Raw genomic sequence first — 25,219 nt, 5'->3', positions numbered from 1 at the left:
ATTATAAACAATTAAGTGAAAAAAAATGGGGCTTTAGTTTTTTCTTAATATCTCGGAAAATTTTCAAAATTTTGGAAATTTGAAAAAAGATTGGAAATGATCAATGAATTTGCGTAAAAAAAGTCAATAGCATTTACATTCATGTCATTGTCTTTAAAAATTTGAAACTGTTCCATAGTTCCCCTCAAAGTTAATTTCATCAAAGAAGTTTTAAATACATTTATTTCGGATCACTCCATTTCTTTTTTGTATACCATTTCTGATGTTATCACAAGTTCACTAGTATCTTCGCCAGTTACGAGTAGATTTGTATAATCAGCATATGATATTACTTGGACTTTAGAGATGTCAAGAAGGAAATTAATAAGATCATTAGCATAGATTGAAAATAACAGAGGTCCATGAATTGAGCCTTGGGGAACTCCCTGTTTAACAGTGAATGATTGGCTCTGAGTTGTGTTGATGATTATACTCTGGGATCGATAAGTTAAGTATGATTTGATTAAAGTCAATGCTACACCCCTTATACCATATCACTCGAGCTTAATTAATAAGAGGTCATGATTAACACAATCAAAGGCCCGAGAAAAGTCCATCCAAGGCTGCTATTACATTTTCTTGAAAATTATATAAAGCGGTTTCAGTACTTCTGCCATTTGTGAAACCATGATGACTTGAAGATAGCAACTTATTCTTTGTTAAGAATGAAAGCAGGGTCACCTTTTTTATAAACTGGGTAAAATCCCTTTTTCTACTGACAAATTTATTAGAAAAGCCAGGGGAAAACACAGTTCCTGACTACATTGCTTATTAAGATTATTAGAAATCCCATCATGCCCACATGAATACGTGTTTTTCAGATTATGAATCAAATCTAATACCTCAAATTCAGAAATTGGGGAAAAATAGTGAAGTTGGACAAATTGGTATAATTTTTTGCGTGATTTTAAGATCAAGTCTGACTTTTCCTGGAGTGGGTGTAAAAAATGATTATCGAATTTCTCGGCCATTTCTCTAGTAGATAATTCTATTCCGTTCTCTTTTAAGAAAATTTCTGTTACTTGGTTGGGTTTCTTTTTTATTTTTGCTTATATTTGTGAACTTCGAAAAATATTTATAAAAAATCAAGGAAAAATAAATATAGTTTAAAAAAACTAAAAAACACGCTTTTGAAGAACACCGAACTAAAAAGTTAAAAATATTTTGTTTCAATTAAGCTTTAAAAAACAATAACGAACGAAAACTTAGTAGTAGTATTATTGTGAAAAAAGCGCCAGGCGCTTGATATACAATAAACTTGAAAGCGATAACATTTTTGAAAAGAGAATGAAGAGACCTTTCAAACGATATATCACAAAGCCTATGCTTTCCATTTAAAAAAATTGGGGGTGAAGGAAGGGCCTCACTAAACTTGAGTACACTTTTAGTTTTTTTTTCTATTCACTACATATTGGTTTCAGGTATTTGGTGCGTACTGTTCTTCTCGTTGGGCGGAGAGGAACATCAAAGATGACAGAGGAAATAGACAGGCCTATTTCGGCACGGGAGAAACCTTTTTGTTCTCTTTGTATCCAGAGAGAAATAAATATACTTGGGTCGGAATGGAAGGCGACAAAGTAGGCCATGGAGCCGAATTATTTATGGCTGCTGATTCCAAAATGATCACCATCGGTGGCGGGTTAGTATCATGTCATTTCTGTAAGAAGCCAAACAAGGAATATATGCCTACCAGGGTACTGTTTTCCCGAATCCTAAATTTCCCACAATCAGCTACCTCCTTCGAGAATATGAATACAACGAAAATTTTTTGTCTTTTTCTTTGGCATTCATTCTTTAACAATTTAACGAATTTACTGTCTTAAACAAATTTATTATTTATTTGCTTTCTGAATTCGACTGCCATCTCTCTGGACGAAAAGCCGGCCTTTTATATCGTTAACGATCGCTGTAGATTTCTGGCTCACTGGCTGAGATATCGGTCAGGGCCGGCTTCAGAATCGTTACAATTTTTTATTTATTTATTTATATATTATCAAATATTTCACTTGTTGAAAGGTACAATGGAAAAAAGATGAAAAAACATATCTTCCAATATACAATAACCAGGAAAACGTCAGCCTAAAAAAGAAAAAAACTATAGGTATTTACAAATGATTTGCCAAATGAACAAGAAACACAAATAACATGGAGAGAGATAAAATCATCGATAAAATTCCTCTAAGGAGTAGCAATTTATTTCAAATAAAAAAATTTTCAATCTTGATTTCAAAATATTTATATTTGGGGCTGTCTTCATATTTTCGTCTAATTTGTTGAAAATTTTCGGTCCGAGATAAAGATGGCTGTTCGAAGTGATCGAGGTACTATCAAATTTCCAGAGCGAGTTGGATAATCATGAGTTTGCTTGTTCGATAAAAAACTTGATTTGTTATTATAAACAAAAATACATAATTCATAAATATATATCCCAACAACCGTAAGAAGTTTCAGGTTTTTGGAAGAGCTCCTGCATAACTCTCTCCATCCAAGTTTAGCAATTATTCGAATTGCCGACTTTTGTAATATGAAAATCCTTTCCACTGACGATCCCGTATCCCAATTCAAAATCCCGTATCGCAAATGACAATGAATAGTGGCATAGTATAGACTCAACAAGATTCAGCATTACAGTAGTTAGACAAGAATCTTAACGCATAACAATTTTTATGTAGTTTTTCATAAAGTGAGTCGATGTGAGTCCAGGTGAGTCTGTAATCAACTGTGATGCCTAATAATTTAGTTTCTTTAGAGGATTCTACATGAAAATCATCATCCTCATATATACTGAAAATCTCGGACTCATTTGTAACCATAGTAAATTTCATTAGCACAGTTTTAGTTATGTTGAGTTTCAGGTGATTTTTACTAGCCCATGTTATAATTTGCTGGTATACCTTTCCGGTAATATCTGATAGAGTTGCCTAGTCTCTCTCTGCTACAATACGTAGACTGTTGAAAAAATAAGGTGAATGTTCAAATTTCGTAGGCTACGTACATTCGAATATGGATTTTTTAATTTTTTCATGTTGGTACACTCGTCTCGAACAATTTTCACAGTTTCAACATTTTTCGTTTGTTCAGTTTGTTGGTGAAAGGCATAAGAGTTACGAATATTTTGCGTGTTTGGCGATTTTCGGCTATTGATAAAAATAGACCAAATAATTTACATCAAATTGTGTGTATAAAATGGAATTGAGTGCCAAAAAACACTTGAAATGTTGACAGTGGCATACGGTGATTGTACTCTGAGTCAGAAAAATGTTAACAAGTGGTACAAGCTTTTCGTGGAAGGTCGAGAAGATGTGAATGACGACGCTCGCCCCGGAGGACCCAGCACATTAACAACCGATGAAAATGTTGAGAAAGTGAAGAAAATCGTTATGAAGAATCGTCAAGTCACTATTAGAGAAGTTGCTGAGGATGTCGACATATCGGTTGGCTCATGCCATGCAATTTTTTCGTAAATTTTGGACATGAATCTTGTGGCAGCGAATTTTCACCATAGCATGGAAGCGGTGAGCCATAGCATGGAAGTTTGTCCAGCAAACCCTCATGCCACACACGGTCAAAGGCCTTAGAAAAAGCGTAACAACTCTTGATTCTCCATGTTTTTCGATTGGCGTTATTCCAAATATGGGTGACATACGATAGAAGGTCGCCTGTGATATTTATTTCCGAAAGCCATATTGATGATCGCTCAAGATGCTTTAGCATTTTAAGCAAGTCTAGATCGTCTTCGACGATCCAGACTTGCTTAAAAGGATCATAAATGGTGACGAATCATGGGTATATGATTAGGCAACACGATAATGCATCTGTTTACTCTTCATTTCTTGTTCGTAATTTTTTTGCCAAAAACGACGGTGTAATCATGCCTCAGCCACCGTATTCACCGGATTTGGCCCCTTGCGACTGCTGGATTCTGCTGAAAAGAGAGTCATTCGCCTGATTGGTAATATAAATATCACAAACAACCTTGACAGTTCGGAACATTGAAGGAAGGTTAGGGACTTGTCACTTTTCTGTTATGGGAAATGTTATATCAGAACTTACAAAATCCACAATTTCACCACTAACACAAGCGGTTGGTTCAATTGCAACAACAGCCATAGGAAAAGCAAATCTACTAGCTGGACAATTTGCGTCGCACTCCACAGTCGATTTTCTGGGAAGGGTACCACCCACTATTCCCAAACTAGAATCCACAATGCCGGAAATTACTTTTAGACATCGTCTAGTCAGGTGAATTTTGAAACAGTTCAATATCAACAAGGCGTCTGGCCCTCATCGTACTTAAAAAGTACGCAAATGAACTCGCACCAGTATTTTGCAAACTTTTCAACCTGTCTTACAAGAAAGGGGTTTTTCCTTCTTGTTGGAAGATTGCTCGCGTTCAGCCTATTCCCAAAAAGGGCAAGAAAAATCTCCCAAATAACTATAACAGTCGCTTTGCTATCAGTGATATCAAAAATCATGGAGAAAGTCATAAATCAACATATCTTCAAATATCTGGAAGGCTTCAACATCTCAAGCGATCATCAATATGGCTTCTGGAAACAAAGATCAACAGGCGACCTTCTATTGTATGTCACCCATATTTGGAATAACGCAATCGAGAAACATGGGAAATCAAGAGCTGGTGCGCTTGATATTTCTAAGACCTTTGACCGTGTGTGGCATGAGGGTTTGCTGGCCAAACTTCGATGCTATGGCTTGTCGGATAATTTTTGTGTATGGCTCTTCAGGTTCCTGAAAGAATGTTCCCTGCAAGTGGCCGTCAATGGATATCTCTCGAATACGTTTACCATCAACGCTGGTGTTTCCCAGGGATCCATATTGTCTCCAACCGTCGTTGTATATCAACGACTTATTGGAAAAAACATATTGCTTTGCTGAAGACAGCAACACTTGTCTCGCATTCCATTTGCATATCTTAATGAGGATCCAGAAGTGATTTCAAATTAAGGTGAAAGTAACCATGTTCAATTCAATACCATAAAAACTCAGGCATCGGTTTTCTCCAAGAAGATAAATGTTTCTGAACCAGATATAATAATGTCAGGTCAGACAATTCCGTTTTCTGCTTCGATAAGTTTGTTGAGGGTTAAAATTGACAACAATATGTCTTAGCACAATCATGTCGCTGGAATTGCAAAGGCTGCTTCTCAAATGCTTGGAACACCGTTCCAAACCAGAAAACTGTACAAATCTCAGCAGCTTTTAATGCTTTATAAAGCTCAGATCAGACTTTCTTTGGAGTATTGTTCTCATGTATGGAGCTCCACCCCTAAGCATACCCTGAAATTGCTGAATTCCATCTAGAAAAGAATCATCCGCCTGACTGGAGAGCGAACGTTATGTGCAATCTTGATAGCCTGGACATCGAAGAAAGGTTGGAGAAGTGTTCAAGTGAGCGGTACATATCAGAAATACGCATCGGACTGTGGCTGCTACTCATCGTTTTGAGGTTCAACTCAGTGCACCTCGAACTTCACTCATCATCTGGAGAACAGCGTTTATGTGACTTCCTGAGAACGTTTTTCCATATTGATTGAATCTCCAGCAATTCAAATCCAATGTGAATCGCTACTTTCGCACAGGCACCGCTCTGAAAGCCTCTTAAAGATTTGTGTTTTGTTAAAAAAAAGTTTATTCTTTCTCTTGAAGATGATCACTTGGTGATCAAAACACGTGTCGAGGTGTAAAAATAACGATTTGGTGTTGGGAAAAAAAATCCAGTAATATTCATTACTACACCAAAGGTTCCAAACAGTGCATCATAAACTGAGAGGAATAGTTCATATAAGCATAGATCCGAGGTAGAGGGTGTCATTATTTGTAACAGAAACACTTTCTAATGTCTTAATAATCCTTCAGCCCATTTTTTTGAAATGTAGCAGTGGTATTTGGAGTGATGGGGGGCTAATTTAGCCCTAACTAGAATGAAATCATCTTTTGGCGTCCTAGAAGCCCCCCCCCAAAAATAACTTCAACCCAAAAAATGTGCCCCACAAATTTTTTGCAATTTTTACATTTTTTTTGCATTGGAAACTGAAACTACAACTTTTTTTCTAAGCACTTTTGTTGAAGGTTGCTTCATTTTTGAGAAAAAAAATCACTTTATTGCATGTCAGGGACATGCAACAAAATGGAAAATTTGAATTGTCAACCATCAACAACTGGGCTATACTTGTCTCTTTTTCATATCAGTACTCTATTCTTTGGATCTCTAATATTCAGTTAGAATTAAATGTGCATAAAAAATGTGGACTTCTGTCAAGCTTTTGAGACTCGTCAGGAAAAAAATACTAAAAATCGACAGCCGAATCGACTAAAAATAGTAACACTAAAAAGCCCGGCTGCTAAAGCCGGACTTGTGTTACTATCAGCATCAAAGGATATCAGTATCAAAGGTTATGCATTTTAATGGTTTCAAAACTATTTGAGCCTTTGAAAAATAGGAATAGTTCATTAAAGTAAAATAGTTTGTAGAGTACCGCAGAGATCTACATTAGGACCTTTACTCTTTCTCATTTATATAAATTCCTTTTCAGAATTACAACTTTCTGGAAAATTAGTACATTAATACACCAACAAATAGAAGCCGAATTAAAACAAATAGATATTTAGCTTAATTTACATGAATTGACTTTGAATTTTAAAAAATCGTCATTTATGTATATTGATGAAAAGCCCTGTGTATCAAATTCTAGAGTAGTGTTAGGACACAACAAGATTGAAAGATATATCAGCTTTCAGTTTTTAGTTTTACATATCGATAGATGAAACTTGATATCATTTGAAAAAAGCTAGCTCCAATAATCGGGATTCTATTAGTATAATGGGGAACTGCTTCAAATACAACTTTGAAACCATTAAGAAGTTTACAGAATGAAGCAATTAAATGCATTTTTCATCTACCTTCCTTAGATCCAACTAAATGTCTATATAAACCAAAGCGTTTACTCTATCGATTCTATTTATAAATTAAAATTTTTTAAATCAATATTTCCCCCTTTCCGCTTCACAGTTTTGAGGGAAGTTGACAGTTTTTCCGCTTGATTGCAGGTTTCCAATGTGTATCTCTACGCTAGCTTGGCTGAATGTGTCGTTGGGTCAGATATATGCAGCTTCTTTGAACTTCCTCTTGACCCAGTGCTCCTCCTGTGGATGATCTCAGCCTAGGACCACTTGATGCCATGTTGATGAGTCCTCGCTGTGTGCTAAGAGGTCATTGAGCCCGGCACTGCAGAAACACACAGCAAGAAGAAACCAGCAAATCGGGAATAGCAGAGCTTGTTTGGACTCATCAATATAACATAAAGTGGTCTCAAGCTGAAATCATCCACAGGGAGGAACACTGGTTTAGGAGAAAATTCAAAGAAGTCGCATATATGTTGTCCAACAAGGCATTTAGCCAAGCTAGCGTAGAGATACGCAACATATGAAAACCTATAATCAAGCGGAAGACGACCAACTCCTGTCAAACGATCAGCTCCCGCTAAAACCGATGAAGCAGAGAGAGGGAAGAAGGGTTAGGTGAAAGCACTCGAATGACCTATAAATAGTCAGATCTCGGAGGAATAAGTCTAGTCATCACCCGAAGATGATTGTGGATACTAACAATCGAAACGTCGTGAAGTATCTTTGCTTGAAATCTCTTTTATTGTTCAATTTTCCACTTTTTTGACTTTATTTCAGGGTGTTTTGCTCAATATTATTGTTATCTTCAGCTATTTATTTCAGCTTTCAGGGAGTTCAAATCATACTATGGAAGTCCGAACTAGTAAAATTTAAAAATGTTATTGTTGTCCAAGGGGTGATTAAGAAAACAAAGAAAGATTCGACAAAAATGTTAGAAATAAAAAAAACTAGAGTTTCAGTTGCTTCTTGTGAAAAAAATAACAATAATTGCAAAAAATCAGTGGCGCACATTATTTAATTAAAGATATTGGTTAAGGTTCTTCCTGGGAATCCCCTGGACATAATTTCAATCTAATTAGGGCTAAAGCTCGTTACTACATCAAATACCACTGTCATTCAAATCAACTGAATAATTTTTAAAGTATTTAGGAGAAGACAATTTCTTTTACTAACAGTGCATGACAAGTTATTATCATTTGACGAAACTATCAAAACAAAATATTACCTTTCTGACTATTCTCTTTCTCTTCAAACGATGATCACATTAATATAAAAATAATCTAAGAATCAATTGTTGTAATACATTATGATATTTTTTATATGATTTTGTGTTTCTTGGATTCGGATGGAAATATTTTTTTAAACCAGGATTTACAAAACTAATTTCAGTATAAATTGAAAGAGGTCATTTTCAGAAGAGATATAACACAAATAAAATTTGGGAATCTACCAGATAAAGAAAGAAGGCAATTGGCTCACAAAGATGAGTAGATCATGCATAGAAGTAACTTTCAAACACAAATAACTACTTTCACATAATCATTGAACTATACATGTTTTTTGTATTCTTCTTTTTCTTACAGTTTGTCTCTGAAAGTTACCTCTTTGCATGATCTACACACCTTTGTATAGAGTTACTTGTTTCAAATTGATTGCTTCCTTCCTTTCTTTGGATAATTCCAGTATTTATGAAAACTATAGAGACTTTGAACATTACTGCTACTAGTATTTCATTTACAGGGAAGGTCAGGGAATATGGATGGACGAAAATATACGATATGGCAAAACTGATGCATGTTCCACATTCAACAATCCTCCTCTAGTACCAGGAGGCGATTTTGAGATAAGAGTGCTGGAAGTTTATGGCTTTGCTACCGATCAACTCAGCTAAACAACGATTCTCATCGAACAATCAACACATTCAAATATAATTTATATATTTTTCTTCAATAGGTTATATCTGTTCTCATTCTGATTGGAATGTATTCGTAGATTTGAGTTTATCCTGTCCATCCTGTCTGAAAATTTCAGGAAAAAAAATCATCTGCATTCCACCAGTGCTTAAGTAAGTCAAGCCATAATGGTTAGGTAGGACGACAATTCAAGTACTATTGATAAACACCTTCATATTCTCTTTATGTAGCTGAATGTTTACAAAAATGTATCTACTTTGTAACTGAAGAATCTAGAAGTGGAGATTTCTGGATGTCATTTACTAGATCTAGTCGTAGAAATAGCGCGTTTTAGATTATTTAATATTCCTTTTTTCGAAATGTTGAATTGTATATTTTAGTTTTTGAGTTATATATATATATATAGTATGTATATATGTATATACATTATATGTAGTATATATGTATATACATATAATGTATATATATATAGTATAAATATGTATATGTATATACATTATATATGTATGAAAGGTGGGTAGGGAGTAACGGGATTTTCAGTCAATACATATTTTTGCATCAATAGTGTCAGATATTTTGAGGTTATGACAACATCAATGTCTTAATTTCATAAACTTTGTATATGTTTATTAGGTCAGAACTTCACTAATATCAATTTACTTGTATATATCGGTCATTTTTCAAAGTCCTTTTCTGTTGTAATTCATTTTAGCATCCTGAAGAAGTCTCTATGCAGAGATGAAAGCACAAGGAATTGAAATAAAAGGGGAAGTTTGTTTTTTTGAACTTGTAATGATTGAAAATCTCGGTACTCCTTGCTTTGCATATACTACCTACCCACCTACCTTCATATATGTATATATATTTACATATATACATATATATGTATATATACATATGTGTATATATATACATATATGTATATATATTGAAGGTGTATATACATGTATATATGCAAGTATATATATACATATGTATATACACATATGTGTGTATATATACTTGTGTGTATATATATCAGAATTCGAGTGGGAATGTAATGAACGGGGTAAAAGATAGTGAGTCTGTTGAAATGAATTGAACTTGTCTATTTCAGAGTACTTTTGAATGACAGTAAGAATCGTCTGTAGCTCTCCTGCTTATGGAAAAATATCTTTATTAAATGTTCAGGTTTGTATCGCAAGGCTGCTGCAACTTTCCACCATAAAATTTTTAAATTAAGGGACCTGTGATTTGTGTCACATATTTAACCTCAAACATATCTGCTATAAATGTATGATTACTCTCTGATAGTTTTGAAAATTCTCTTGAAATTCTTCCATCATAAATCGAGAATGAACTACCATCTAGATTTAGTCAGTTGAAAATAAGTGGAGGGAAGAAGAGCTGAAATTGAAAACAAGGGATGAAAAATCCAACGTAGTCTCACAGTGTTGGAAATACTGTAGAAATGAAATTATATATCCATTTCTGGTAGTATAATTGTTACTTTTTCTGAACAATATTCTACATTTTCTTCTGAGGAACTTTGTATGAACTTCAAAGTTTTTTGAAAAAAAAAAAAAAAAATGCGCTTTACATTAGCTCATGGCAAATATTGAAAGTTAAATTTCTTGATATGAAATAAACTTTTTCAATCAAAAAAAGGAGGTCTTCACTTGGCCCCCAAGTCAGAGGACACGGTGAAAGTTTTCTTAACAAGGAAAAACAATTAAAATTTCAAACTAGAATCGATTCTTCAGTTTCATTCAACGGTACTCTAAAAATTGTAAACTTTCCTCCAATTCAACTCGACTTTCTGTCTCTCACTGCTGACAAGGTTCTCACGTTCGAATAGTTCTGCTCTTATATGAATACATATTATGTGACTTAGCTGTATTTTGTTACATTGTAGCTATTCATGTTTGTGATATTGAGTGTTTGGAAATTAATCCGATTCAATGCGGTGCTAAGATTTTCCAGTTTTTCTGTATTGTAATAATTCTGATGTTTCTGTGCATAAAACTGTGCCAAAAATGTATTGAATCATCTCATTTTTTATGGCACGGAAAGTATTATTTAGATATTTTTTATGATTCAAAATATTCTGAGTAGTCTTCAGTTGTTTTTTTAGTTTTTTGATTATTTATGTTTTAGCCGAAGTAAGAACATATTCATTTAAGCGACTGAAATTTTTTAGGTAATAAAAGGAACAAAAATGAGTTGCTGAAAGTTTTGAAACAGTTCAACATAGATCTGTGAAATTTTTCGGAATCAAAAAGATGCTCATTTCATTTTAGGTTATATTTTCACTAATGGCATCACGGTAACATTATTTTGAACCGAGTATTTCTACCTGGATATGTTGGTGATTTTACGTATGTCTTATATGAAAATTGTTTTACGTTTGATTGAGTGAAGATACAAATACCTTGGATAATTATGTCGAAGGTAACAATTGTTGTGGTTTTTCAGTGACAAAATTATTATTTTACAGCCATTTTTTAAGGGGGCGGGTATTGATAAGGGTTATGAAAATAAACTCTTCAAAAGTAGTTGAGTTTGTAAAGTTTTGGTATACTTACAACTGATACAGTGACTAAATTACTTTGTTACAGCAGATCTTGCTCTATACCAATTTTGGAGTGGGGGGTGGAAATTTAAGGAAATAAACTTTAAAAAACGTGTAAAGTTGAGTTTGTAGCCACTTTGGTATACTAACAGCTGATGAAATGAAATTTTACTGCTTAAATCTTTCAAATTCACTTTGAAGGAGTGAAACTTACGGGGGTGGTCCTATAAGTACTCAGCTCAACAAAGAAAGTACAAAAATTTTGGAAAACAATGTATTTATTTGTCAGCATAATCTCCTTGCAGCTCTATACACTTTTACAAGCGACATTCAAAAAGTTCGATACTGTTTTCTCAATAAGAACTGTCGTGCTCTCCAAAATAGTGATTAACTGCTGACGTCACTTCTTCATCGTTGGAAAATCTTTGACCACTGAGCCATTTTTTCCAAGTTCCGAAACAGACCATAATCCGAAGGAGCTAAATCTAGCTGCGATAATGGATTTGTGAGCTGATGCATTGTTTTGATGAAACAAAACATTTTTCTTGGCCAAATGCGGCCGTTTTTGCTTCATTTCTTCACTCAAACGTTGTAATAAATTCGCATAAAACTCGCCGTTGATAGTTTTACCTTTTTTTGAATAGTCAATGAAAATTATGCGACGCGCATCCCAAAAAAACCGATGCCATGACCTTGCCTTCACATGAAACGGTCTTCGCCTTCTTTGGAGCCGGTTGTCCCTTTTGAGTCCACTGTTTTTGATTGTTCTTTTTTTTTTCGGGTGATGGACACATGTTTCATCCACGGTTGTGAAATGACGTAGGAATTCTGCTTCGTTGCTGTGAAACTTCATTAAACACTCAATTGAGACATCTTCACGACACTGTCGTTGCTCTAGTGTGAGCAATCGCGGCACCCATCTTGTATAAACTTTTGGAAATACCTAATAAGTCTGCTAGCTCGCGCACTGTCAGTGGACGATCATTCAGTACCGCTTTGTGGATTTTCTTCACCGTTTCTGAAGTCGTTACCTCATTTGGTGGACCACTAAGATGCTCGTCTTGCCAACTCGTATGGCCTCGTTCAAACTCTGCTACCCAATATTTCGCTATTGTAAACAAAGGAGCAGACTCGCCTAGAGTAGAATCCAGTTCAGTTTTTATATTGGTTGGGCTGAGGTCTTTCAAATAAAAGTATTGTTACACATAACAATGACCAATTTTCTCCACTTCCACAAATGCACCGAAAACGTTCGGCTACTGATGGCTGCCGGACAAATACTAAACAACGCAGCGTCTTCAAACTTGAAACATGCTTTATACATTGTGTACTTTCTAATACAGTGACATTTTTCAAACTGCCGCCATCTGTAGGTCAGGCTGGGTACTTCTAGGACCACCCTCGTATATGGCTCTATACCAATTTTGAGTTGGGGGATGTACAATGTTGAGTATGTAGCCACTTTGGTCCACTAACAACTGATGAAATGAAATATTGCTGGTTAAATCTTTCGAATACACCCCCAAGGAGTGAAAATTACTGCAAAAGCAACATCATCTGAAGTAACTTTTTCAAATAACAAAAAAGTGCAGCGTTGATCCCACGGTATAGAAATTGGAAATGAGAGAAACGCGAATGCCTACTAGGCCGAGGAAAATAAGACCACAACTACCCTGCTCAAATAAAATTAATTGAGAAACTTTGTTTATCTTCAGTTTGCATGTCACCAACATTTGGTATTACTCTCATTAATATATGGTACATTAAATTAAGAAAAAAATATTAGATAAGTATAGATTTACAAAAGTATTACATTTGATGTTGAAAAAAGTATTTTTTGCTGTTAAGTTTGTTAAGTGTATCATTTTGAGAGACTTTTTGTTGTTTTTAGCATAGAGATTTTATTATGTTTGAAATGTGTTATCTAAACATGAGTACAAAATAATACATATTTGAACAATGTATTTTTATTTAGACTTTTCTCGCGAATCAAATGATTTTTCGTTTTTAAATTAACGTTTCGGAAGATTGAAGCAAAAATGTATTCGCCCAAAAAATTGCGAACTGCAAATCGATATGTGGGCTGTTGTTTTAAGTTATGTGGAATGTCTCTTCTTTTTTTAGAATTGATTTGTTTGTATGCATACGAGGGTGATCTGAAAAGTTTCTGATCTGACAAAGATATAAGACATTTTATCAGTTTTTTTTTTTTCATAGACTCTTTAACTCTACACACTTCCTTTTTGAAGAAGAAAATAACTTCATGACTATACCAAAAAACAGTTGTCATCACTTTCCTAGCCGAAAAAACAGTTTTTGCACTTTTTGGAGCCGGTTCCTCTTTTGCAGTAGATTGTTTGGACTGTATTTTTGTTTCGGGCGTATAATGATGTATCCAAGTTTCATCTACAGTGCTTAATCGGTGCCAAAGCTCGGATTTATCGCGCCTAAACTGCGCCAACACAGCGTTGGAAATGTTTATTCCAACACCTTTTTGGTCTAGCGTGAGCAAACGCGGCACCCAACGCGAGGACAGCTTTCTCAATCCTAAATTTGGATTCAATATGTGATAAACACCTTCTTTTGACATGTTCATAACCTCTGATATCTCACTTTAATTCGTCGATCGTCTAGCACCATTTGGCGAACTTTGGCGATGTTTTCGTTGGTAGTTGCAGTTTTCAGACGTCCCAAACGTTCATCGTCTCACAAGCTCTTGCGGCCACGTTCAGCTGCCCAAAGTTTCACTGTGGCAAATTATAGTGGAGTCCCCATACACAGAATCCAATTCATCTTTGATTTGCGTAGGCGTATTGACTTTTAAAAACAAAGATTTAAAGACAGCTTGATACTCTTTTGTCCTGTTTCTTAAAAACACATCAACTCACTGCGCATCCAAAATGGCTGAAATATGAGCAACGAAATTGACTAGATTTTATTTACGAGTGCTGCCATCTTCATGTTGAGGTCGGAAACTTTTCGGACCACTGTAATGTCAATTAATTCATGTGCAACTGTCAAAATTCTTTCGAAACTCTTATAAACTGCATCCCATCGATACACAGAGTTCCCTTTTGTCTTGAAGCAGTGTTTAGAAAGTGATGTTATAATTAGGTGCTTTATATAACAGTGGGTTTAAATTTTCAATAATTATAGTGTTGTTGTTTCACGGCTGAAAAAAAGTGGACTATGCTTGTTATGTATATATTTAGAACAAATATATAGCTTTATACATAAAATTATTTAGTTTAGCGTGATATTTATTGACAGATTTAGATTTTGTGAATTCTCATGAGTAATATGTAGCCATGCAGAATACATAATGTACCAGCAAACTTTTTTGTTTCACCTCAGAAGTCATTTGATCTGTTCAAAGTACCTTTTCTTCGACAGGCATTTCAGTATTTTTTGCAAAAATCAGTCCAAGATCAGATTGGTGAGAGATTGCCATGTAGAAATTCTTGCTTTCAGAAAAATAATTTCAACATCGAGAGGCAAGCGGAACTACAGCTCATCGCCTCTTTGTATGTACAATTGAAGTCAACTTTCAATTTTCTTTTATGATCATTTGACGAATGGAAACTTGGTGATTTTTCCTGTATAAGTGTTTCCAATCTCAAGTGATCTGAAATGTCTGTCATGATAGTCTATTGAATAAATTTCAGAATTTCTTCGAGTTTGATATCAGATTGATTCTGTTTCGTTTATAATAAGAGAAATTTCACACTACACAGGGTGTTGTTTGAGTATGTGGCCCAACTTATAGGGGTGTCCGGCAATGCTTTGTTTTCATGGTACAAGGTGTCGACGTTAGTAAAAGAAATTGTCTTCTTCTAAATACTTTAAAAATTCTTCAGTTGATTTGAATGACAGTGGTATTTGATGCAGTAACGAGCTTCAGCCCTAATTAGATTGAAATCATGTCCAGGGGATTCCCAGGAGGTACCTTAACCAATATCTTTAATTAAATAATGTGCGCCACTGATTTTTTGCAATTTTTGTTATTTCTGTCACACGAAGCAACTGAAACTCCAGTTTTTTTTTTATTTCTAACATTTTTGTCGAATCTTCCTTCGTTTTCTTAATCACTTCATGGACAACAATAACATTTTTGAATTTTACTAATTCGGACTTCCATAAAATGATTTTAAATTCCTGAAAGCTGAAATGAATAGCTGAAGATAACAATAATATTAAGCAAAACACCCTGTAATGATTTCAAAAAATGGAAAATTGAACAATAAAATGCCTAGATATTTCACGACGTTTCGATTGTTAGTATCCACAATCATCTTCGGGTGATGACTGACTATTTATAGGTCATTCAGTGCTTTCACCTATCCCTTCTTTCCTCTCTCCGCTTCATCGGTTTTAGCGAGAGCTGACTGATTGAAGGGAGTTGGTCGTGTTCCGCTTGATTATAGGTTTCCATATGTTGCGTATCTCTACGCTAGCTTGGCCAAATGCGTTGCTGGACAACATATATGCGACTTCTTTGAATTTTCTCCTAAACCAGTGTTCCTCCCTGTGGATGATTTCAGTTCGAGACCACTTTATGTTATGTTGATGAGTCCAAACATGCTCTGCTATCCCCGATTTGCTGGTTTCTCCTCGCTGTGTGTGTTTCTTGTTCCCGGCACTGCGGACTTTCAATGGTCTCTTAGCACATAGCGAGGAGAAACCAGCAAATCGGGAATAACAGTGCATGTTTGGACTAATCAACGTGGCATCAAGTAGTCCTAGGCTGATATCATCCACAGGGGGAACACTGGTTCAAGAGGAAGTTCAAAGAAGCTGCATATATCTTGTCCAATGACTCATTCAACCAAGCTAGCGTAGAGATACGCAACATTGGAAACCTGCAATCAACCGGAAAAACGGTCGACTCCGGTTAAACCAGTGAAGCAGAGAGAGGGAAGAGGGTATAGGTGAAAGCACTTGAACGACCTATAAATAGTCAGATCTCGGAGGAATAAGTCAAGTCATTACCCGAAAACGATTGTGAATACTAACAAAGAAATGTCCTGAAGTAACTGGGTTCTAATCATTTATTTCATTTTGAATTTTTCAATTTCTAATTTTTTTACTTATTTTTATTTTATTGTAATTTCATTTCACGTTTCATTGCTCAATATAATTGTGATTTTTAACTATTCATTTTGATTTTTTATTTTATTTGTTCTTTTATAGATTTCAAATTATATTGTATCATAAATATTAGACAATGGGAGTTCCCCACTAGTTAAATTCACCATGAAACATTGTCAACCACTTTCAAACAAATGAATAACATTTTTGGTAATCAAGGTTTTTTTAATGCTTGCATTACTAGTGATAATAATTTCTAAGACTAGAGTATTTTTTTATTTCTTCATTTTCTAAAAACTACATACAGGGAAATATTTATTGAAGAAATTTTCATACAAAAATATATAACTTCAAAGGTCAGAATTGGTCTAATTATTAACAAAAAAAAAACAAACAAATATGATTATGTTTAATAATAAAACAAATAGTTCTTTAATGCTATTTTGATTTTTTTTGTGCTAAAAAATATTTAACGTCATTTGGTAATTCATTATATGCAAGTATTCTTTTGTAAAATATAGATCTTCTGGAAAATGCAGAATCAAGATTTTTTTTAACAGATTATTGAGTCTTGTTTAATGATCTTGTGAATTTCTATGTTCTTCAAAGTACATAGTGGAATGTTTTTTATTTTTTATAACAGACTGCAGAAAGATGCATACTTTTAATTTAAATAGAGTCGATTTTGAGTAAAAACTTTGGTTTATATAAACATTCAGTTGATTCTAAGAAAGGTAGATGAAAAATGCATTTTTAAGTGCTTCATTCTGTAAACTTCTTAATGGTTTCAAAGTTCTATTTGAAGCAGTTCCCCATTATACTAATAGAATCCCGATTATTGGAGCTAGCTTTTTTTCAAATGACATCAAGTTTCATCTATCTATATGTAAAACTAAAAACTGAACGCTGATGTATCTTTCAATTTTGTTGTGTCTTAACACTACTTTAGAAGTTGTCTCACAGGGCTTTTCATCAATATACATAAATGACGATTTTTTTAAAATTCAAAGTCGATTCATGTAAATTGAGCCAAATATCTATTTGTTTCATTTCGGCTTCTATTTGTTGGTGTATTAATGTACTAATTTTCCCAGAAAGTTCTAATTCCAAAATGGAGTTTATATAAATGAGAAAGAGTAATGGTCCTAATGTAGATCCCTGCGGTACTCTACAAACTATTTTCCTTTAATGAACTATTCCTATTTTTCAAAGGCTCAAATAGTTTTGAAACCATTAAAATGCATAACCTTTAATACCAATATCGAACAAAAGCAGTTAAGGCTTTCGCAGCTGGGCTTTTCAGTGTTACTATTTTTAGGGTGTGAAGGCTGTCGATTTTTGGTATTTTTCCTGACGTTTCGCTGGCAGTGGCTAGCTTGTTCAGAGATCACACTGAGTATCAAAAGCTTTACAGAGATTAATGACAGAAATCTACCTTTTTTATGCACATTTAATTCTAACTGCATATTATAGATCCAAAGACTAGACTACTGATATGAAAGACAGATAAGTATAGCCCAGTAGTTGATGATTGACAATTCAAATTTCCATTTTGTTGTCCCAGGGACATGCAATAAAGTGATTTTTTTTCTCAAAAATGAAGCAACCTTCAACAAAAGTGCTTAGAAAAGAAGTTGTAGTTTCAGTTGTTAATGCAAAAATTGCAAAAAATTTGTGGGGCACATTTTTTGGGTTAAAGTTATTTGTGGAGGGGCCTTCTAGGATGCCAAAAGATGATTTCATTCTAGTTGGGGCTAAATTAGCCCCTCATTACTCCAAATAACACTGCTACATTTCATAAAAATCGGCTGAAGGATTATTAAGACATTATAAAGTGTTTCTGTTACAAATAATGACACCCTCTACCTCGGATCTATGCTTATATGAACTATTCCTCTCAGTTTATGACGCACTGTTTGGAACCTTTGGTGTAGTAATGAATATTATGGGAGGTTTTTCCCAACACCAAATCGTTATTTTTAACGCCTCGACACGTGTTTCGATCACCAAGATGATCACTTGGTGATCGAAACACGTATCGAGGTGTTAAAAATAACGAATTAACACCTCGACACGTGTTTCGATCACCAAGATGATCGCTTGGTGATCGAAACACGTGTTGAGGTGTTAAAAATAACGATTTGGTGTTGGGAAAAAATCCAGTAATATTTATTCCTCTCAGAATTAATCAAAATGTCGACCGTTTAAGTTTGGCCACGTACTTACACTACATCCTGTATTTACATTTCAGTAAGATTTGTTACCAGAAGTTCCTTGTTTCTTGCAACTTTCAGATTCATTCTGTGATATTTTATGTGTGATTACTTGGCCCTGTAAATATTGAAAAACACATTTGGAATCGTACATATTTATTCCAATCACAAGAAGATTGTGCAATGTAGCATGTTTTCAAAATGAATTTTAACTTGACACTAGCTACTCGAAATTTTCGTTCATTTATGTAAAATATGTTGAAACTGGTGAAATAGTTCAAGATGTTTGAATTACTATCAGAACTGTTTTTTTTAATTTGACTTTAGAATGAATACGATAATTTTTTCACAATATCGTCACCTATAAGTAACTCTGTGGAAGTCAGGGAAGGTGAGGGTTTTATATTTTAACGTGCGATCCCAACCACAACAAATAATAACAGGAGGTTCAAAAGAAACAGACACGTTGAGAGTAAGAAAGATTTTGGCCTCATCCTATTGAAATATTTCAAAACTGTCATATCTATGAAAATACTTGAATAGAAATTTCGTAACAAGCAAGAAACAGAATCAAGCTGAAACTGTTATGTTTTTCATGATAATAACTACCATCAAACAACACAAAAATAGATAATTTTCATCTCCTGTTGAACAATAGTTATGGACTCTCAATGACTTTAGAGATCAGATGAATAGCATCAACACTCTCAATGAATCTACTCCTGTAGATTACTTTCGTCATTCTGAGTATGAAAACCTGCTTTTTGTTATCCATGGAAAGCAATAACTGATGTGATAATTGAGCCGTGACGATTGTAACCCAAACTTTCCCTATATTCGGGTACAATTGTGCAGGCAAGCAAATTGATTTAAAGGATATTTTTCACACTCATTTGAAGCTTGTACACAAGTGCTGACTGTTTTATTACTTGTAGTTACCAGTCTTTACCCTTTGTACTGATGTATCTATTTAATGTATTATTATTCATGTTGGTGTTGATCCAATCTCATAAATGTCTTGATATCAAGCAGTAGTATTCATTTCTTCAAAATTCCTCTTGGGTTCAATATTTATTAAATCGGGAGAGTATACAAGTTGACTTGTGGTTTTTGTTCAAACTTTTATATCGTACAAACCGGGCGAACTTCTTCCAAAAGAATAATAGAGCATAGAAGTAGTTTTCCTGAATGGAAAGACCAAATCAACATTTGCGAATCAATTTTTGACACTCCACCTAAAAAAAGACCAGGAAAACTGCACCTTAATATTATTGAAAAAAATTTAATTATGAATATTTACAAATGTCAAATTGAAGCAAATCCTTTATTGTCCGTTGATGAAATCGTGAGAAGAGTAGGAAATTTTCTGTAGTGTCTCCTTCAAGTGTTATAATATAAACAAAAATGTTCTTTATAGTCAGTGGGCATACTTGAAGACTGGCTATAAATCAAATCATCTAAAGCAGGGGTCTCAAAACTACGGCCCACGGACCAAATCCGGCCCGCCAGTGCCATCAATCCGGCCCGCGACAGCCAATGATTTACTGTCATCAATCTGGTCCGCGACAGCCAATGATTACCTAATTGTTGTTACTATTGCTGTGATAAGTTGAAGAAGAAAACACAGAATGATGATTACTCGGTTTTATTTACTTGCAAGGTAAAACTTAACGACAGAAATGATGACGAAGAAAACTTTACTTAAGTATCTAAGTTTAAGCATATTAATAACTAACAAATAATTGAAATGAATCACAGTAAAACAAAAACACTAATGAGATTTATGTGATTGTGATTTTCCACCGACAAAACTTTGTAGTTGTGGATCAATTTTACTTGTACAAATTATCAAAAGAGATTTAAGATGCTCATCGGTTAATTGAGATCTGTAAAAATTCTTTGTGTACTTCTTGGAAAACGTTTTCTCACACAAGTAAGTAGTACCAAAAACAGAAAACAACCCACAAGCAAATTTATGCAAATTATCAAATTGTTCCAGTGGAAGACTCATAAAATTCCAACAAAGATGAATTTTGATATTTGTTCTTAAGCATATTACTGCACCGTAAATCAATAATTTCCATTTGGACTTCCGGAGCCAGGGTTTCAGTGTCAGAATCAAAAGGATTTTGAAAAAGGTTAATTTCATTCGCAATGACATCAAAATCTGAAAAACGAGTATCAAAATTTATCTTCAAAGCACTCAAAGTTTCGATTGTAAAATTGACGGGAAATTCAGTCTCTGTAGTGTGGCTGAATATTTGACATGTTTCAAAATGTGTGAAACATTTTTTACGTAATTGCGATTTAAATAGTATTATTTTCTGCCTGAAGGATTTGATATTGGTGTATAAATCAGGGAGAAGCTGATTTTCTCCTTGCAATCTCAAATTCAGTTCGTTCATATGATTTGTCAAATCGACATAGAAGGCTAACTTCCACATCCATTCACTATTTTCTAAATCGGCAAAAGGGCGCTGTTTCTCATTTAAAAAATTTCGATCTCTGCTCGAAGTTCAAAAAAGCGCTTAAGGACTTTTCCGCAACTAAGCCAGCGTACAGCAGTATGATATGGTGAATCATTTTCTCCAATCTGTTGAATAAACTCGCGGAATTGTCGGTGATTCAGCCCAGTGGATCTGATGAAGTTAACAACTGATATGACTGGTTTTAGAACTTCAGACATATCCAAACATTTTCCGCACAAGGACAGTTGATGAATGATACAATGTAAGACTAATGGTTTTGAACCACCATCATTTTCTACAGCCTTTGACACAAGTGCAACCACTCCTTTATTTTTACCATACATACTTTTGCCTCCATCAGTTGTTATAGATTTCAAATTTCTCTATCGAAAGTTCTTTTTATTAATGGCATTTTCAACTCCCTTAAAACTATCTGCCCCAGTTGTCGTGCCGTGAATACTATCAATTTCAAGAAGTTCTTCATACACTTCATAGCTTTTATATACTCCGCGAATAAAAATCAACACCTGAGCAGTATCTGACACATCCGTTGACTCATCCAATGCTAGAGAAAACCATTTATGATGTCCATTTTTGTCAGACAGTTGAGATGATATATTTTCTGCGATTTCTTGCACCCTCCGAGCCACGGTGTTTGCTGACAAACTGACGCTTTTAAATAAATTAACCTTTTCGGGGCATATTTCTTCGGCTACTGCAATCAAGCATTTTTTTTATCATTTCTCCATCGGTGAATGGTTTGCCACGTTTTCCGATTTCAAGAGCCACACGGAAGCTGGCGCGAGTTGCAGACTCTTGTTCAGTATTCGCTTTGGTAAACAAAGATTGCTGCGATTTGAGTCCGCGTTTCAAAGCTTCAAATTTTTCCTTCCGCAAACTTCCTGTATACTTGGAGTAACTTTGAAGATGTTTCGATTCATATCGTTTAATGTTTTAATCTTTGAGAACAGCTATGGTTTCATTACAAATTAAACATAGCGTCTTATTACTGGACTCAATCACAAAATACTGAAAGTTCCATTTTTCTTGGAACGTTCTGAATTCACTGTAGATTTTTCGCTTCTTTTCCATACTAACAGATCACACATAAAAACAATAAGTCAAATCAAAAAACTTTTATTGACGGGTGTTACTTTATTTCACAATAGACAGTTTCGCTTCCTTCGCCTTTCCTGCGCAGACTAACTCGCAGTTGCGCCGCTAGCCTTTTTATATACAATTATTACCGCCATCTCGAGTTGATCGGAATACACTAGCTAGAACCAGAACTTTCTCGAACCAACGCGGTAATTCCAAATATTTAATTACGCCTAATGCCACCTAGCGGGTAGCTGAAAAAGATAGTACATAGTACTATCTTTTTCAGCTACTAGATGTCACTAGATGTCGTTAAGTGTCACAATACACAATAATAATTGAAATGCAAAAAAAGCGTAAGTTTGCTTAGGTCACGCACTTTGCGACTATCCTAGTCTAGAAATATAGTTAAGAGCAGAAATTGGCCCTTGGAACAAACTGAAAAAATCATTATGGCCCGAATGCTTCAAAGTTTGGAGACCCCTGATCTAAAGGAACAATTCGTTCAGGATAGTCTCAATTCCCACACTGTAGGTTAATGGACCGACACCTATCAGAAAACAACTACTTTCTTGGCTAATACCACGAATGGCGTTGGATTATATCCGACAGGTGTCAGTGCAGGATTCTTCACTGAAGTTATTCCTACATATGCTCTTGGCAAAACAACGGCCGTAATAGATTTTCAATTATTGGAACACACTTGCAGACCGACAGGAATCATTTCAGTGAAGAATCCTGCACTGACACCCTTCGTGGTATTAGCCAGGGGAGTAGTTGCTTTTTGATAGTTGTCAGTCCATTAACCTACAGTGTAGGGTGTTGGGACTGGCCTGAACGAATTGTTCCTTTAGATGATTTGATTTATAGACAGTCTTCAAGTATGCCCACTGACTATATATGAAAAGTTTTCTTTCCTTACACGAGAAATTGGTCAAATTTCGGGTATGCGGTTGGTTGCCCCGTTCACAGGCAGATGGGGCGATGACAAACCTGTTGTTTGTTGTCTGCTTCAGTTTAGTTCAAGGAATGATACTCTGAAGGAATTCAATTATCGGAAATCATCGACTTTATGTTGATGATAGGCACTCCCTTGCACTGACGAGTGACCAAACAGCCCGAATCCGAGCTACAAGTGTGTTCCAATGATTTTAAATCTATCGTGGCGGTTGTATCGCCAACAGCATATGCAGGAATAACTTCAGTGAAGAATCCTGCACTGACACTTGTCGGATATCATTCAACGCCCTTCGTGGTATTAGCCAGGGGAGTAGTTGTTTTCTGATAGGTGTCGGGTCCATAAATCTACTGTATAGGTAAGGAAAGACTGGCCTGAACTAATTGTTCCTACAGATGATTTGCAAAACATTATTTTTTGACTACAAAATCCTCACGAAAGAAAATTATTGGTAAGGTAGACGATTTTGATTCAAACGGTATTAAAAGGAAAGTACATTTTATTTTTCTGAAATAAATGCTAATAATAGATTCAGTTCTTAAAGATGTAATCAATAATTATTCTGATCTACCAAATTTCAACAGGTTGACATTCCACAAGTTTTGTTGAAGATGTCCAGAGTCAAAAATCGGCGTGTCCGAACAATTCTTTGTCGCAGGTCTTCTAGATTTGTAAAATTTATGTAATCAGGAGTAAACGTTTTGAAATGGACGACACTATTAGTTTTTTCTGCACTGGTAGTTTTTGTTGAATCTAGTTGTCGCAGAACAAAAAGCAGATAGTTGGCCACTGTCTCTTCACAAATTATTATTCAGTCATCCTTGTTCACTGTGTTCCAACATAGTTTATTCTACTGAAGAAAAAATAGAGATTTTTGCAACCTATTATGGAAATAATGAATGCGCTAAAGCTGCTGCAAGAATTTATAATACGAATCATCCAGACCACAACGTGAGTCATCAATACGTTAAACAGTTAATGAATAAGTTTCGAAATTCAGGTTCTGTTCTCAACAGAAAACATGAAGTATCCCATCCTGTCAGAGAGTTGAAGTTGCAGTTTTAGGACGTGCAAATGGATAATCGACAATCTATCAAACAAGTAGCTAGAGTGGTTAGTGTATCAGCCACCAGTGTTTTTTAGATTTTGAAAACATGCAAATTCCATCGTCGACTTCAGTATTGTGAGGGAATTTCAATGGAGACACATACTTAAATCTATTACAAGACTGTGTAGATCCAATGATTACGCAAATTTTAGAAAATGATGACAATTTAGTAGAAAATGAAATACCATTTCAGCAGGATGGTGCACCCCCACATTTTGATGTTCGGGTGAGACAGTTTTTGCACGAACGTTTTCCAATGCGTTGGATTCGCAGAACAGGTCCAGTGGAGTGGCCAGCTAGATCACCTGATCTCACACCGATGGACTTCTTTCTGTGGGGACACCTGGAGTCGAAAGTGTACTCTACTAAGACTGCGAATCTAGAAGACCTGCGACAGAGAATTGTTCGAGACTGCCGATTCGTAACATCTCGAGTAATGTACAGAACGCTTTCGAGAGTAGACTGTATTATTGAATGGAACTAGGTGGAGGTCATTTTGAACAATTTATCCGTTGATTCTATTTCCACTGATATTATTTGTTGTTGATTTCCTCATTGAAATGAACGACAGCGAATTTTTCTCAAATAAAACGTTCCAACATTTAATTTCTCAATAACGAATGAACCAATTTCAAAAAAAATAACAGAGGGACAAAAGACCTTTCAAATGATGTATCACTCGACCCCCCATGCCATTGAAAAAATTGGGGGGGGGGGCGGTAGTTGCTGACCGCAGGGGTGTGAATTTCGGATATGATTTTCGATTAAACGTACGTTTCTGACTTACAGGAGAGAGCGTGTTTTAGTTTTTTTAAACTAAATTTATTATAACTTTCTAGTTCGATGCTTTAAAAGCGTG

General features: G+C 35.0%; 1 protein-coding gene across 5 annotated transcripts in view; it reads left to right on the top strand.

Moving 5' to 3' along the window:
- Positions 1–19,756, top strand: part of sky (GTPase-activating protein skywalker) — a 122,552-nt gene extending 102,796 nt beyond the window's left edge. For all 5 annotated transcript variants that reach the window (XM_074185359.1, XM_074185360.1, XM_074185358.1 and 2 more), the window contains 2 exons: positions 1,461–1,678; positions 8,704–19,756. In XM_074185359.1, coding sequence (XP_074041460.1) covers positions 1,461–1,678; positions 8,704–8,854 — 369 coding nt within the window. In that variant the 3' untranslated portion in view covers positions 8,855–19,756. The remainder of the gene's footprint in view (positions 1–1,460; positions 1,679–8,703) is intronic.
- Positions 19,757–25,219: the final 5,463 nt, after the last annotated feature.

The sequence above is a fragment of the Leptinotarsa decemlineata genome, unplaced genomic scaffold (genome assembly GCF_025532065.1).
Source record: "Leptinotarsa decemlineata unplaced genomic scaffold, Ldec_3_MD MMD2_tig00026374_RagTag_RagTag, whole genome shotgun sequence".
NCBI classification, from domain to species: domain Eukaryota; kingdom Metazoa; phylum Arthropoda; class Insecta; order Coleoptera; family Chrysomelidae; genus Leptinotarsa; species Leptinotarsa decemlineata.
Note: the sequence above shows the minus strand (reverse complement) of the source record. Positions and strands in the feature narration are given on the sequence as shown.